The sequence below is a fragment of the Nansenia antarctica genome (genome assembly GCF_963989245.1).
Source record: "Nansenia antarctica genome assembly, chromosome: 5".
Lineage (NCBI taxonomy): Eukaryota > Metazoa > Chordata > Actinopteri > Argentiniformes > Microstomatidae > Nansenia > Nansenia antarctica.
In genome coordinates this window covers 8711619-8729178 of record NC_137690.1, presented here as the reverse complement: position 1 = coordinate 8729178, position 17560 = coordinate 8711619, and the positions used below count along the sequence as shown (strand labels likewise).

The window sequence follows — 17560 nt, the reverse complement described above, 5'->3', positions numbered from 1 at the left end:
CCTCGCCACAGCAGACCCGTCGATGATGATGATGGGGTCTTGTGCCTGCCTCTTCTTCCTGAAGTCCACCACCAACTCCTTGGTCTTGTCGGCGTTGAGAGTAAGGTTATTGACCTGGCTGTACTGAGCCAGGCGGTCTCGTCGCCGTCGGTGATCAGGCCAATCACTGTCGGGTCATCGGCGGACTTGATCACCGGTGTTGGAGCTGTGAGTGACCATGCAGTCATGGGTGGTGCTGTCTGGACTTCACCGTTAATCCATGGTTTCCAGTTTGGGAACACCCGGACTGTTTTCGTGGGGACTACTTCCTCTATAATCTTCTTCATAAATCTCCATGGTTCCTGTCCCATGGTTCCTCTCGTTTACGTCACTGCCATCCTCAGCGAAAGTCTCTGTCTCAAAGCAGTCCTGAAGAACGGCAACTGATTCGACAGGCCAGCGTCGACTAGATCGCATGATCGGTGGTGGTAACGTTTTCAACTTGTTTGTGTCTGTGGTCTGTGTGTTGGGCCAGGAATGCGTGTGCAACTTGTTTGTTTCATGTGAGTAAACATGCCTGTGGATGTTTACACATTCTGTGTACACGCGTGTATGCGTGTGTGCTGTAGATTCAGGCGCAGAAAACACTTGAAAGGCAATCTGTTGCGCAGAAGCGATTCATTCAACGATTCAACAGACCAGATTCAAACAACAACAACAACAACAACATACAGTACAACATACTGTACTGTCTGTCTCTGACGTTTCTCTGTCCTGGGACATTGGGTTCATATGTATTGTATCCATGTGTGTCTATGGTGTGTAGTGTGTGTATTTGTGTGTGTGTGTGTGTGTGTATGTGTGTGCCGTACTGTCTGTCTCTGTCAGGTCACAGGCTCAAGGCATTGCGTGCAGGGCGTTAATGGCCGTCCATCAGAATGGGTCCAACAAGGGGCCTCTTTTGGGGGGAACCGGCGAGGCAATTATGAAGTCACTTGGCCAGTTTGTGATTCTATTGTGGGGGATGCATTCAATGTGGAGTGCATTAGGGCTCGCTCGGTAGGTAGAGGGCGGGCGCGGAGCTGTCCATGGCTCGCCACTGTCACGCAGTCAGAGCTCCATAGCAGGGAACAGACAGGGTCACAATCATACACGCAAAGGGCCTGTCCTGTTGGTTCTAAGGACCACGGGGAGTCCCACTAAAATTAGAGCACTGGAGAATGGCAACAACAAGGGGGGGTGCCTGGGCCTGAAAGGGTGCCAGGGTTTGAGGGGGGAATAGTGGAGTGAGTAGGGGGCATTGGGCAAGAACCAACCACCAAGTTATTTGACTTGAGTGTTTGGTTAAAGTTGGGTTCTCTAGTTGTGAAGAATGAACATAATGTGACAGTAGCCGGTGAAAGTGGGAACAAGTAGGCAACCAATCAAAATGTTTGGACTTTTATTCTTATTTGATTTTATTCTAAATAAATGAACATTTGGTCGGTTGCCGACTTGTTCCTGCTTTCACCAGCTGCTGTCACATAGGCCTACTGTATTTATAGACATTTCCATGGTTCTAGTTCCTCAAGGCTATTAGGGCCTTAGGGCTCTAGGGTTATAGGTTGAGCTAGTATTGGTCATCTGTGGTTCAGTTAGTAGAGCATGGTGCTAACGCTTAGGTTGGAGGTTTGATTCCCGTTGGGACAATACAGAATAGACTGTATGCACTCACTGCAATGTAAGTTGCTTTGGATAAAAGCATCAGGTAAATGGCTTATATTATTATATTAGTGCTCTCCGCATTCTAGGTACTCTTCTAGCCCAGACAATGCAGCTAGTCCCGCTCTGTGTAACCCAGGGCTAGCCACACATCAGGGCAGGCTGGTGGAGGCAGGAATTGGAGGACAGGCTCATTGTAATGCATGGAATGGAATGAGGACTGGTTGTTTGATACACACATTTGATAGCATTCCTCATTCCATTCCATGCATTACAATGAGTCTGTCCTCCGATTCCGAGCTCCACCAGCCTCAGCACATTCTGGTCCTGTATGATAGGTGAGAAGGTCCTGCCACAGGCAAAAGCAAACACTACCTCTGCTTAAAGGGAAGGTTCAGCCTGCTCTCATGTTTAGGTGAAATGTCATCTTACCCTGAGTACTCAAAGGCCAGTAGTAAAAGCTTCTCTGGTTCTCCGTTCTAGGCTACCGGAGCACAGGCTAACAGTTAGCAGCGCCCTCTCCAACTGACCCTAAATTAGTATCTTTTAAATTCTAAGCCAAAAAGAAATCTAATCAGAGAAACTTTGAGAAACAGAGAAAAGTTGAAGCATCCCTTTAAGGAGCAGAACAGCTTTGAGCTGACCTGTGTGGATCCATTTGTCTAATGTTTGATGGTTTGCTGGTACAGCCTCTATGACTGAGGTGTGTGGTCCTGGGCTTTAGAATCAGAACATTTCTCCTGCTCCTGGGCTTTAGAATCAGAACATTCCTATTGGTCCTGGGCTTAAAGATCAGAACATTCCTATTGGTCCTGGGCTTAAAGATCAGAACATTTCTACTGGTATAACCTCTATGACAGGAGTGTGTGGTCCTGGGCTTTTGAACCAGAACACTGCCGGTGGTTCCGCCTCTAAACCAGGAGTGTGTGATCCCGGGGCTTTAGGCCTGGAATAATCCTCCCAGTGTTTGCATCCATGCGGAGGGACTGAGGCCAAGAAGTACAGTAGACCTCTTTTGTCTATCTTGATTGGATCCCGTCCTAATTGCTCTGCATTTTTTTGGAATCCATACATACGTACCCCATAGAGACTGTGTCCGCTGAATTACCCCCCCCGATCCTGTTCGTGTAGTGTGCTGTACTGGCTTCTCAGATCAGAACAGGATTCTACACATGCTCACAGTGGTTTGTTATTCTACCATAACTCCATAGTTTAATCCAGACTATGAGCCCAGTGGACTAGAACTAAGTGACAGACAATGAGCTGATCAGAGCAGCACGGAGAGGGTGCGTATGGAGAGGGGGTTGGGGGGGGTCTCTCATTCTATAGAATGGATGGCTATTTTGCTAATTAACTAACTAACTAACGACCCCAATGACCCCCACCCCCTGATAAAACTAGGCCATAGGTTTTGTGTCATGCCCTACTGTATGCGACCACAAACAGTCAGTCAAACAGTCAGTCAAACAGTCAGTCAAACAGTCAGTCAAACAGTCAGTCAAACAGTCCACAAACAGTCAGTCAAACAGTCAGTCAAAGTGTCAAATGGGATGGGAATGTGGGGAAATGTCCAACGTCCTACAACGTCCTCGTCTTGATTAAGACTAAAACACCACCTCTGATGGCATGGTGCACCACGGAAGAGCTTTTTATGAAAAGTATCAATAAAGTACTGATCAAAACAATGCTGTACTCACAAACAAACACAAACAACTAACCAGTTTAGTTTCACATTGCACCATTTTTTGTTTTTATTCTCAGTCACACACATTTCATATTAGAAGCAAAGACAAATCAAACTAATTACAGGCATTAATTGGGATGACGGAGTAAAAACAAACATGAAAACAAACATAACACAGTTACAGGAAGGTCTAGACAAGGTCAAGACAAGTTGGCTGTCTGATTTCTGGCTGCGTAAACTGTTGTCTGAATGGGAGGTTATCTACTGCTCAAACAGCTTCATTTCTATCATTTCTCTCCTAGTGACACCGCTGTGACATCCACAACTACTGCTCTGAACACACACTGTAAAGTGTCCGATCAGATATCAGATGTTATTCCAACATGTATTGTCACGGCTCATTCGTTCTAGTTTAACTTTATTCAAATAGGACATTGGAGATAAGGATTTCACAGCTAGCATAGCTCTGTCCTTTTCACCTCCCTAGAATAGGGTGTGGTAAAATCTAAACACTGTCTCTAATCAGAGTCTGTTGGAGGGTGCAGCACAGAGAGATGTGTGTGTGGGGGGGGGGGGGGGGTCGGGGGTGGGTGGTTTGTTAAACAAAGTTGGGGGAAACTCTATTAAGTATTTGTTGTCCGTCGTTCAGAAATGCACTGGCAACCACTTAGAAAGAAAGAGAGATTAGAGTGTATTAGTGATCATCCCGTTCTACCCTGGAGCTACAGACAAGGGGAGGGGGAAGAGGGGGACGAGGAGATGAAGGGAGAAGGAAGAAAGAGTAGGAGAAACAGGGGAAGAGGCAGAGGAAGAGGAGGAGGAGGAGGAGGAGGAGGAGGAGGACGAACGGAAAGGGGAAGGGAGAGAGGAGTGTGTCAGCGGGGTTTGGTTGAACTCTGCATGAACGCTGCGGGACGCCAGAGGCTCCGATCACTTATCTGAGACAACACTCCCCCTCTCCCTCCCTCAGCCTCCAGCTAGAATTAATAACTTCAGATTAGAGGTTTTAAAACCATGTTTGAAAAATTGTTACGCTTTAAATATGGTGGAAGGGATTCATCCCGAGCCATCACAATGACACTGGCAATGATCCTCTATGAAGGCAACTTGAATTGAAATGCATAGATAGTCAGATATCATAACATCAAATGGCACATAAAACATAAAAGTAGAGCTACAGTTTAATTTTAGATAAAGAAGACTTCTAGATACACGTCTACACAGTACGTTTCCCTTTGTCGATCAGTGAGGAGATGCAATCACTGCATTGCCGTCACATAAAATACACAGTGCTTCAAGATCTACGCCCCACAGACAGAATATGACTCCGTCGCCGGGCGTATCGGTTGTTGTTACTATGTTTTGGTGTCTGAGTGAGTATCCATGGTTTCTGTGGTATGTTATGCTGGATGGGCTATAAGTGCCCAGCCAAACCAGTCCTTGAAGAGACGCATTGGCGCCACACGGTTACGACGGGGGTGCGTCGGAATCTAGAGGCGCGGCGAGACGCTGATCCGGTATGGGCGGGGCTTCATGGTGAGGCCGAAGTCGGTGCTGAGGTCCAGTTCCTGTTCCGGAACGCTCTCGATGCGGAGGCCGTGGAGCAGAGTGGTCAGGAACACAAACATCTCCAGGCGGGCGAACCCGTCGCCGAGGCAACGCCTCTTCCCCATCCCGAAGATCATGACCTTCTCGATCAGGTCCTTGTTGAGACGCCCCGCCCCATCCAGGAATCTCTCCGGCCTGAACGTTTCCGGGTCACCCCACTGGTCTCTGTTGTCCAGGGAGACAGACATGTTAATTAACCAAACACATACAATCAGGAAGTAACCAATTGGCCACTAGATACTGTAGTAGCCATTGGAGCAAACATTTGAACAGAAGAAAAGTACATTTATCGGGAGAGCTAACATTTCTAAATATAATGTAATGGAATCTCCTAAAAGGCATGCTTGTGAGTATCTTAGTCTAAGCAAATTATTAGATAGATATATTCATCTAGAGAGAAATTTGGGGTGCACACACACACACACACACAAATGCCCAGGGACGGCTCTGAGCCCATGACCCGACAAAGACAGACACTAAGGCACACACCCACACACAAACCCACATACACACACACACACACACACCCTGACCCTAACCACTCACACATCATGATTGACCTGATACTGGTTGATGAACACACAGGTGTCCTTAGGGATGAAGTATCCATTCAGTGTGATGTTTTCCGTGGTGCTGGAGGGAGAAGAAGAAGAGAGAGGGATGCTTGGTGTTTAGATGCCCTTGTCACGTCTCTTCACTATACTGGCTCCCCGCTGGTGGAACAAACTTCCCACGACTGTCAGAACTGCAGAATCACTTCCCATCTTACATCTACTACCCCCCTATACTATTTCTCCTGAGACATCTACCTACCTACTATCGACATCTACATCTGTTAATACATTTTTAAAAATTAGGACTGCCAATGGCCCCAGGCCTGAGCATAGATTACATTTTCCTGCTATGATTAGTGGATAGTTGATTCACTTACTGAGTCAAATGTATTGATTGTAAGTCGCTTTAGAATAAGGCGTCTACTAAATGGCCCAACAAAAAAAAATATGTCTACACCTGCAGGCTTTCATTCTAGAAGGTTGTTCCCTATTCAATTCAATTCAACATTTTCTGCCTGTGTCTCACTCTTTTCCACAGATCTGCCATTTCGTTGACGCTTTTATCCAAAACGACTTACATTGCATTGAGTGCATACATCTTTTCAGTATACTGTATATGGTTGCAGCGGGAATTGAAGCCACAATCTAAGCGTGGGTTAGTGCCATGTTCTACCATATAGTCATAGAGGACTAAAGGTCAACGTATCTACACGATCCAATTCGAACACTTTAACCCACCGCAAATCCCATGTAGTATCAGAATATTTTTAACAGTGAAAAACTGAATCGCCCAACGTGGGGCACGAGATTAGCTAGCCGGGCAGCAGGGTGTGTAAGCTCTGGCTCCATCAGCTGTTTACTTCACTAGCTTACACCAACCCAGTCCTAATGTTGTGAGGATGGACAAGTGTTTATGAAGCCTCACCAGTGTGGTATCGTGAAGGGAACGTAGGATGCATGACGGAACACCTCATAGAGGAAGGCCTCGGTGAAAGGCATCTTGGGTTTGTCCCCAAACCGAGGTGGCCTGTCTGGGCCGATGTGGTCGTCTACACCAGGCACATGGCAAAGATACACACACGCGGGCAAACACACACGCACGCACACACACACACACACACACACACACACACACACACACACAGGTCAAAACAATCACAAAGAAAATACTTCAAAACAAGAGTATAGGTCAAGTACTGTATATTAGACCCAATAGAGGGTCAATCTGAAAACAGAGAGACAAGAACCAAATACAGAGACTGCTGGCTGGTGTTCCGCTAATCTTGCATTTTAATTCTCAAATGGGCTATTAGTGAAGTTGCGAGTAAACGCCATGCGTGTGCTATGGGGAGACTTACTGTACAGCATGTTGGGTAATTCCCTTGCGTGCGGCAGATTCCCTTCGTGCTTGTCTTCAGTCCAACCTCTGTTGGACCGAGAGAGCTGTGTCTCTCTCTCTTTCTCACTGTCTCACTCTCTTTCTCTCTGTCTCACTCTCTTTCTCACTGTCTCACTCTCTTTCTCTCTGTCTCTCTCTCTTTCTCACTGTCTCACTCTCTTTCTCTTTGTCTCACTCTCTTTCTCTCTTGCTCACCCTCTCCTTCTCTCTGTCTCTCTCTTGCTCTGTCTGTCTCTCGCTCACTTTCTCTCTCTGTCTCTCTCTTGCTATCTCTGTCTCTCGCTCACTTTCTCTCTCTGTCTCACTCTCTTTCTCTCCCTCTCTCTCTCTGTCTCTCTCTCTCTCTCTCGCTCTCTCTCTCTCTCTGTCTCACTCTCTTGCTCACTCTCTTTCTCTCTCTTTCTCTCTCTCTTTCTCTCTCTCTCTGCGTGTGAAAATGCAACGTGCCTCTGAACAGTTCTGCACCAGATTTCTCAGCCCACTTCAAAAGTACTGTACTGCTCTGGCGTCAGCGAATTAGCGAGTGACCTTTTGTGTGTCAGTCTGGCGAGCCGGGCAGGCGATGGTTTCTAGCGAAGAGGCCAATGAGGACAAAGAGGTCAGGTTTGGGGAGGGGAGTCGGGGAGAGTTGGAGAGTTGGAGGGTTGGAGGGGCTGGAGGGGCTGCCGGTCTCTGAAAAATTAGATAATTATGTGGAACTGCACAGTTAGATCATCGCCATCAAAGTAGCCCGCATTCTGGGTGGTAATAAGGGAGGGAAACACTCACAGCTCATTAGAACGTCAGAAGAGGTATGAAGCTCATTAGCATGTGCTGTGCATCAATACAGTTTGTCTGTGCTGTACATCCATACAGTTTGTTTCGAACGGCTCATTTGAGAATTAAAATGCAAGATTAGCGGAACTCAAGCCAGCAGTCTGTGTTTGGTTCCTGCGCCGGCTGTGGCTCAGGAGGTAGAGCCGGTGTCTAATGATCGCATGGTCAGTAGTTCGATCCCTGGCTCCTCCTGTCCATGTGTCGAGGTGTCCTTGGGCAAGACACTGAACCCCAAACTGCTCCCAATGAGCGGGTAGGCACCTTGCATGGTAGCTTGCTGTGAATGTGTGTATGAATGAGAGGCCATCGTAAAGCACTTTGGAATAAGGCACTATATAAGTGTAGTCCATTTACCATTTGAAACCAAGCATTACTGTTACATGCACAACGCTGAGTCTCTTTATTGTATTAGCTTGACTCTATCAGAATGGATTCTTCCGAAATGTATCTCATTAACAGGTAGAATGACACGACTGAGGGCCCCCCAAATACTGTGTCGAAAATATTGAACTGAAACGACTATTCCAGCGTTGTATGTAGTCCTTCCTTTAAACATTTGAACTCCTGCTTTCTGGGCAGTTCAGCCTTTTGGCACTTTATTTTGTATGAATGATGACAGGCACACATGGACAAGTTGCAGTCAGTGTGTGTGTATGTTAGAGACATAAGTTAAGAGTAAGAAAGATGTAGGCTAGATCTAATTCATTGTTTGTTTCATTGTTCACAACCAGCGACAAGAAAGTGAATGAATAAAAAACATAATTCCTGCTTTCTGCCTTTATAGTGGTATTTTTTCTTCAGTTTACACAGATATCGTGATGTATCATTGATGAATTGTCTTACAATGTATCGATTATCGCAGAATCGCTGTACCGTGATACTATCGGTATCGGGGGCAAAATATTGTATGGTTATCGATATGTGAGTTACCTTGCGATTCCCACCCCTACTGGGGGGTAGAGAGACAACTACCATTAGAGAGGCACATCACAGGTGCTTACAGAGGAAGTGTCGTTCGTTCAAACAGGAAATAGGAAGTGTTGTTATAGGATGTACAGTAACCTACCGATCTCCTGGTGCATTCTGGCCTGGATGTCAGGAAACTTGATGAGGTACAAGAGACTCCATTGCAGACCAGCTATGATGGTATCAAATCCTGCCATAGCAAAAAACATACTTTCTCAGCTGGTAGAGCATTGCGTTGACAATGCTTAGGTTGTGGGTGTGATTCCTGCTGGGACCATACTGAAAACTCTATGCACTCACTGCAATGTAAGTTGCTTTGGATAAAAGCGTCAGCTAAATGGCATATATAGTATAACATGATCACTTTCAATTATTATTATCATCATCATTATGATGATACACATAAAACATAACAAACAAACAATAATTGTGGGAAGAAGAAATGTATCAGATGAAGGGGTAGTGGAGACCAGGGACAAATGTAACAGGGGTCAATTGCAACACCCTCTAAATGGCTTGCAACTTTACATTGATGTTATGCTTTGTTTACTGTTTTGTTTTTGTTGGCCCATTTTATTTGTTATTTTTGGCCTTTTTGGCTCTGAATGATAACTTTTAAAAGTACTAAAAGGTACTATTGTCTTGTCAGAAACAAACTAGAGTGCTGACACTCGTTCTGCACAAGCTCAGCTGTTTTCTCCGTCTCTAACAAAAATCAAGCAATCCTTCTGCAGGATTTCTACACAAACATCGAGGTAGGAAAGTCACTTTTGAGATACAGTATTTTCTTCTGCTGTCTGTCAAGGTTAATGTTTATGAATCCTAATCCTTGTATCATTATGATGACTGTTTTGTTGGCTACAAATTGACATGAAAATGGTTGTGGGCGAATGTAACTCAGTGTTAGAATTACCTGGGGACAATCGTAACACAATGTTGCAATTTGCCGCTGAGCCAAGCAGCCTAATCACAATCCCATCTCTCTCTCTTAGGAGGATACATTGAATTGAAAAAAGTTTGTTTATAGAACGGCAAGATTCAGACCCAGGGAAACAGAGAGGGGACAGAGAGGGGACCACCACTAACATTACTGGAGACAGAGAGGGGACCACCACTAACGCTACTGGAGACAGAGAGGGGACCACCACTAACGTTAATGGAGACAGAGAGGGGACCACCACTAACGTTACTGGAGACAGAGAGGGGACCACCACTAACGCTACTGGAGACAGAGTGCAGCAGAGGAGGTGTCTCAGGTCTAAACACTGAGGCGAGCAGCAACGTCACACAACGTGTGTGTTCTTCTTCGGCGTATGGGTAGTTGTTTTTCCTCTCCACTCCACCAGGCTCGGGGCCGAGGGGCTACCCTTTTACCACCCAGAGACCTGGTTGAGGGGCTCACCCGGGCTATATTTCTGGACACCCCTCCAGAAGCCACGTCATCGTCTCGTCATCTAATACCGACAGACCATGCATCCCGTTGGGTGGGTGGTACACCGGGCAATCCAGGATAATATGGTCTGCGGTTTGGTCCTCTGCGCCACACTCGCACGACGCATTTGGGGCCAAGCCCCATCTGTGCATTGATGAGCGGAAACGCCCGACGCCGGTCCGGAGACGATTGAGCCTCACCCAGGATAGCCTTGGCAAGTCCATCCCGAGGGGCTCAGCGCCGGCAACTGGGATGTGGTCGCGGAGTTTGGAGGTGTTAGCCTCCCACTCCGCGCGCCACATATAATCCGCCCATCCTGCCGCACTGATGTTGAGATCTCTGCATTGCTGCCTGAGATCCTGTGCGGCAGGCACAAATGGGTGTCTCGACTTGAGACGCCGGGAGGGCTCCGCTGTTATAGTGAGCCTATCATGGAGCAGATGGTTATTAAGCTCCGCGGCCCGGCAGGCGAGACGTGCTGTGGCTCCCATGCGGCGGAGGCCTGCGGGCTGGATGCCTGCTAGGATGGGAAGGTTGTCCACGGGGGTAGGACGCAGGCATCCTGTCACAATGCGCAAGGCTTCGTTTATAGGCGAGTCGATGAGGCGGGTGTGGGCACTGCGACACCATACTGGGGCGCAGTATTCACTAGTTGAATAAACGAGGGCTAGGGCTGCCGTGCGCAAGGTCCTTGCGCCGGCGCCCCAGCCCGAGCCAACCAGTCGCCTCATCAACGCCACACGAGCTGTTAACTTCTTGCGCAGTGACTCGAGGTGTCGGCGAAACGTGAGCGTCCTGTCCAATGTCACGCCGAGATAGATTGGCTCAGCGGAACATGGCAGGGGAGTTCCATCTAGGTGTACTCTAAGCTCACGTTTAGCCTCCCTGTTGTTAAGGTGGAAGGCAGCCGACACCGTCTTTGCCTCGCTAAGCTTCAATCTCCATTTCCGGAAGTATGCCACTAGTGTCTGCATGTCCTGGCTCAGAATCCCCTCCACAGACTGCCAATTTCCAGCAGAGTACACCACTGCGAGGTCGTCTGCGTAGGCGTACTTCCGCGAGAGTGTGTTGGGCAGGTCATAGGTATAGATATTATAGAGGAGGGGGGCCAGGACCGATCCCTGAGGGACGCCGTTCTTAAGGCGTCGAAGCCTGCTTAGCTGTCCGCGTGTGTGTGTGTGTGTGTGTGTGTGTGTGTGTGCGTGTGTGTGTGTGTGTGTGTGTGTGTGTGTGTGTGTGTGCGTGTGTGCGTGCGTGCTTATGTGCGTGCGAGCAGTAGGCAGACATTCAGATAAAGTCTCTCACCTGCTCCAAAGATGTCTATGACAGTGTGTATGATCTGGGAGTTGGACAGCATCGCTGTGTTCTCGTCCTCCTGCCTGTCCTCACACTGGGCTATCAGAGTGTCTGTGATGTCACGGATACAGTCCTGGAACCAATCAGAGTTAGACCATTCAGATGCATGAGCTATTTGGTGAAGAAACTTTATAAAACAGTCCCAATTCAGGGACACTCTTAACACAGCAGTCAGGCAATATGTTGAACACACTAAAACAGCAGCCAAGCAATATGTTGAGCACACTAAAACAGCAGCCAAGCAATATGTTTAACACTCCAAAACAGCTGGTATAAAATAGCACTGATATGTGTTAACTAAAAGCTATAAAGTGATAAGAAAAATACAATGATTGTTTTGGGATAATTTGTTATTCTAAAACCTTTTCCACAAACCTGAACTGTTAACTGCCAGCATCAATCATCTTATCTGGTCATTGAACTGTGGGTTGAAACTAAGTGCAAGTAGCCTATCTTCTGCCATAGACTGAAGACCCATCTCTTCAGGGTACACAGTAACTGTCCCTCCTGAATCCTCTCCACCCCCTCTACCCCCCCTGTTCAGTTTCTCTACTGTATATTAAAAATAAAAAATCTTCCTTCTAGCTTTATGACTGCCAATGGCCCCTGGCCCAAGAAGAGATGACTTTTCTTGCAATGACTGACACATTGATGCTGATTCACTTACTTAGACTAATGTATTTGTTGTAAGTCGGTTTGGATAAAGGTGTCTGCTAAATGGCATAAAAATGTAAAAGTAGCCGAAGCAACAGCATCTCCTAAAAAACATGTGGGCATGTATGTTCCACCACATTGGTAATTCCTAATTAAAGGCGTGCGTGCGAACAATTTTAGCCACCGTGCGCTCGAACAATGCCCCACTTTAGCCCGCTCAGTTGATATAACCCAGGTCTGGCCCAGCTTCCCAATGAACATGTTTGTTATCGTTGGCATTTCACTGAAAGAGACTGTGACCATAATTATAATAATAACAGAACGTTGTCTGTGTATTCTCTCCTGTCATATGTAATATGAAATATGAGGCAAAAATCTTAACGACAACATATCCAGGCAAAAGAATATGCTTTCCAAGAAGTATGGACATTTCACTGGATGTGACAATGAATTTGCACATCAGATTCTAGAAAACCTGCAGTTTTGGAGATGCTCAGTGCATTATAATTTTCTACATGGAATGGACGGATGGAAACAGAGGACAGTCCAGGAATTAAACCTCTCCTCTGTTTCCATCCCTCCTTTCTCCCCTCCATACACTGTCTATCCCTGCAGCACTGAGAGTTGGGATTCCTCTCCAAAAGAAAAGAAACTATGCTGTTACACTTGTTATACAGGAAACTTAATCTTGAGCCTTTAGCTCAGGGGAGGCTGGTGGAGGTAGAATTTGGAGGATAGGCTCATTGTAAGACATGGAATGGAATGAGGAACGGTGTCAACGCTCCAGCCTCCACTGGACAAAACTATGCACTAGCCCCACATCCTACTCTTGCCTCATCAGTAACATACTATAAGGATGTATTATGTTCCTCTGTTTTGATTCATCATTTATTCTATTTACCATATGAATCAGAGAGAAGAATTATACAAGCATATGAATATCTACATAACAATTATTACCCCACTACACTTCCACTGTACACCTGGGACGTACCTTATCAAAGGTGTTGATGTGCTCCTCGATGTTCCTTTCCATGAAGCCGTTCAGCCTCTGGATGTGCTGGACCATCTTCCGGAGCGAGGGACTCGGCAAGTAGCGGAAAACGGGGAAGAAGTCCGCCACGTTCCCCGCCGCGAAGATCCGCAGCACCTCGTTGTTGATGTGCACGATGGAGAGGAACTCCTTGTCGTTGTAGTCGTACCTCTTGCCGAAGCACAGGGCGCACACCACGTTGGCCACCGAGGTCACCAGGGGCACCACGGGGTCCAGGCCAGGGCCCCCCTCGCTCCCCTCAGAGCGCTGCCGTATCGCCTCCACCATCCCGGCCGCCTCCGCGCACACGTGCTCCTCCAGCAGACAGGTGGCGCCGGAGCCCCGCGGCTCGGCCTGGGAGAAGGACCTGAGGGCCTTCTTGCAGAGCTTCTTGTGGAGCACCCAGGCGGCGCCGTACTTCTCGCTGAAGGTCATGCTGGTGCCGTTGGCCACGGCGGAGAAGGTGAAGAGGTCGGGCCGCCCGGCGAAGGCCTCGCCCTGCCGCACCAGCGCCTGCCTGATGGTGGCGTAGCCGCTCAGCACCACCACCACCAGGGAGCCCATCCTCATCTGGAACACGTCTCCGTACTTCAGCCGCAGCCGCGTCAGAGACAGGTGGATCTGGTCCCCCATCTGGAGCAGGTTGCCCACCAGGGGCCAGGGTGTGGGGCCCGGGGGGAGGTTGGCCTTGGGGTGCCGGTGGCCTCTGCTGCCCTCTCGCCTCCGGCCCCAGAGGGCCACCAGGAGGAGGGTCAGGACACAGAGAGCCACGGTGACGGCAGACAAAGACACACAGGGGCCATCCTTGGGGAATATCCTGAATGTCAGCCTCATACTGCGGGCAGAGAGCTCCACAGCCAGGACAGAAACACAAGTCACAGAGCCAGAACCAGAAGGAGAGGGTGGGGGGAATATAGTCTGAGATGACTGTTGTTGGAAGAATAATGTAGAATTAGAAAGAAACACAAGAAATGATTAGACTAATCACATTGTCAAACAGGCTTAACTAAGAAATAGAAAGAAAATAAGGAAGAAAGAAAACATATAATTTGTTCACCTGCTTTTCAGAATACTGCTGTTTACAAACAGCTGAACGGTTTACTAATTATTTTACAGAAACTGAACGCATTTGGTAGCCAAACTGTAAACAGTTTTTTTGTTAACAATTACCAAACATTAATTCGTTGTAACTGAGATCGATACATTCATGCTTTGTAGCCCAAAAAAATATGCACATGAAAACTAAACGCGAGGATGTGTCACTTACCGGACGTCAGTCAGCAATGAACGTTTTCTAAAGTTGCTCTGTCCAGTTGGAGAGCGGTCTAATGAGCGCAGTTTGACCCCCAGCGAAGCGCACAGCCGCGGGGCACAATGACTGGATACGCATCGCGAGAGGGTTGGCGCGCGGCGGGGCCAAATACCCCGGGAGGCAGAGACCAGACCGGCCTATTTAAGCGGAGACCGTAACCGGTACAGTCCCAGCTCTGGTTAATGTGCAGGGGTGCACATAACTTTTTGGGGCCAGTGCTCAGAGGAGCACCTAGGGATGCTGCTTGGTGCTCCCCGAGCTCGCGAGTCACGACCCGTCCCACAGGATGGATAAAAAAGGGATACATGGATAACTTATATTAGCAAAACGACATTTATTCATAAATAAAGATGAACGAACAAATGATTGTGTGCAAAACAAAAGAAACAAACGCAAAATCAAATGACTGCTCTTTAAGCATGAAAGTCTGTAAGACTCCTTTAAACACAATGAAATCAACTGACATCTCTTTAAGCACTAACTGAATGTCTGTTCTTTAAACACAATGAAATCAACTGACATCTCTTTAAGCACTGCTCTGTTCTGTAAACACTGAAATCAACTTTTCAACAAAAAGTTACAGCCTAAGCATTTATTTATGCTACAAGCTTAATCATCATCATCACTGCTCTCTTGACTGCTGTAAGTTATCACTGTCCTCAATTTCAACCATGGTAGAGGATGTTGTAGGCTATCACTTTAAATAGCTCATTATTTTGATTGTGCAACAAAGTCTTATTTTTTTTTCTAATAGAATTCCCAACCATATTCCCTGGGTCAGGGGTCTAGGTGTGATAATGAAGCTGTAAAATAAACGTCTGAACGTTTGAAAGCTTCAGAGAAAAGAAACGTGAAGTTCCTTGGTGTTGTTTTTCCTTTTAGCGACGAGTCGTTCGGGACTGAATTGTCACGTGTCGGCGTGATAACCGTGCGATACGCGATACGCGGAATGAAAGTACAAGTTACGATACTTTCCGAATGTTTTCGTGAGGGGAGTCGCCATGGTCGTTGTGATGGCGTTACGGCGCTTGCAGTGATGCAGCAGTCAGCAGTCAGCAGGTGGATTTTGAGGAAGTAAATTCCTCTCCCAGCGCTCCCAGCTGTTGGTGCGCAAGAGCGCGTTCATGCCGCTGATCTTCCGCGCAGCATGCATTTTGGCGACGCATGCGCACTGGCGCACCAGTTATGTGCACCCCTGTTAATGTAGGCCACTGTTAGGCCACAGAATTCATTACGTTAAAGTTATTATTACTACTAATTACTTCGAGGCCACAGTATTGAATCAAACAATTACGTTGATACAAAGTAACGCGGTATTTGGAATGCATCCGAGGCCATTTGTGGTAGTTAGGCTATTATTATCCTTTCATGGCAGTTTTTCTCTCGATGGTTTTTTTCTCCACAGCAAAACAGTAACATGTTCAGCAAAGCATCTGGTCATTTCTCATTGCTTTCATACAAAATGCAGATGTTAAACACCTTTTTGGACATTTTTTTGTGCAGTTCAGGTCAAAATGACCCGTTTCAAATGTTTTAAATCTTTCACAAAAATAAAAAATCTATTTATCCCATTAAAATAAATCTCTAATCCATACACTGTAACTTTTAAAGCTAAACCGTTCAACCACAATCTACAAACAATCCCTCTGATCACAAACTAAATAGGTCATCTGTAACGTATCGCCTAGCAGACAGGAGAGAATCTATTACTGTAATGTTTAGGCACTTCTTGTGTTCTATAGTAATGCATATATGCATTTTTTTTGCTGTTTTAGCTACCTGCTTGATTTTGAATATTGTAGATGGATTTGATTCATTGTAGCCTAATAGTAAGAATCATGTCTGTAACTGGCGTAGGACCACACAACGTTTTTCTGTTTTTTCTGAAATTGGAGACGGAGTTGGTCGAGATGACGTCCAGTCATCTTTCTTTTTCAAAGTCGTCTGCTGATGGTTACAGTTACTATTTAGTGTGTCATGAAATGAATGGTGGATTGAACTTCATTAGATTACCAATGATACTCTTTTGACGCACTGATTTGCTTTTCAGACAACATGTAGGCTATACACATTTTGAGAGTAATAGTGCATATTTCAAAAGTAATGTGTGTTTTGGCAAACGTGTTAACTGTTTAGGAGAACGTGTTAGTTGTTTTGAAAAGTGTAATATACTGTATAGCCTACGTTTTAAGAAACGTGGTCAAGCAACTGAGAAAAACTGTAGTGTATTTTATATCACCCTCGGACGTCTGCGTCTTGGCGACTTGACTTTTTTCGATTCGTGCGCTATTAATGTATTTAATAGTTTTCCTAAACCAATTAAATTATTTACCGATGAAATCAATTGGATAGCCTAACCATCTGTCTGTCTGTCTGTCTGTCTGTCTGTCTGTCTGTCTGTCTGTCTGTCTGTCTGTCTGGCATAGACCCGCATGATGATAGACGTTATGAGATCTCCCTCTTTCTGCCAATGTCAGTATGTACACTAATTGTTAATATATTATCAATGCATAGCTCTTACGGTTTGAATCTGTCCCACACTGTACACTAACTGGCCTAAAACCTTTGTATCCTCATAGTTGTATTACTCCAGTAAAGAGTATTTCAGGGTAAGCATACTCATTGTTTATAATTTGGAGACTATACTGTGTGTCCTCCGGTTTTTCTCCGGTCCTTAGTTCGCGTTTGAGAAGAAGAGGTTCCATGTCTGTTGTTTGACGCAAGGTGGCACACTCAGTCAGAGAGACTCCGGGGCTCACATTAGATCATGACCAGGTCCGGTTTATTGCCTGAGATGTTTGCAGCCTAGATGCCTGAGAGAAGGTTCAGCAAGATCAGCTGTTTTTAGTCAAATCCTGATTTGGATCATCTGATCAAGAAGTGTAGAAAGGTGTGGCACAGTGTGCACAGTGTACTCAACAAGGAAAGGGCTATATTCCGTTTCAGGAATTATTTATCGTGACGTTAGAATTATAAGGTTCTATCTCCGTTTAGGGCAGTTCAGAGATATTGAGCGTCAACGTTTTTACATTCCATTAATTATGTTTTGTGAGATGGAACCTTTGT

The 17560-nt window shown here is 46.4% G+C and overlaps 1 protein-coding gene across 1 annotated transcript; it reads right to left on the bottom strand.

Annotated features, from left to right (window-relative positions):
- Positions 1-4854: 4854 nt before the first annotated feature.
- Positions 4855-14016, bottom strand: cyp1d1 (cytochrome P450, family 1, subfamily D, polypeptide 1; the record flags this gene model as incomplete). Its single annotated transcript, XM_080530540.1, has 6 exons — positions 4855-5137; positions 5519-5605; positions 6452-6575; positions 8808-8897; positions 11445-11568; positions 13144-14016. The coding sequence occupies 6 exons, from the start codon at positions 14014-14016 to the stop codon at positions 4855-4857; spliced, it is 1581 nt and encodes a 526-aa protein (XP_080386666.1).
- Between the last annotated feature and the right edge of the window lie 3544 nt (positions 14017-17560).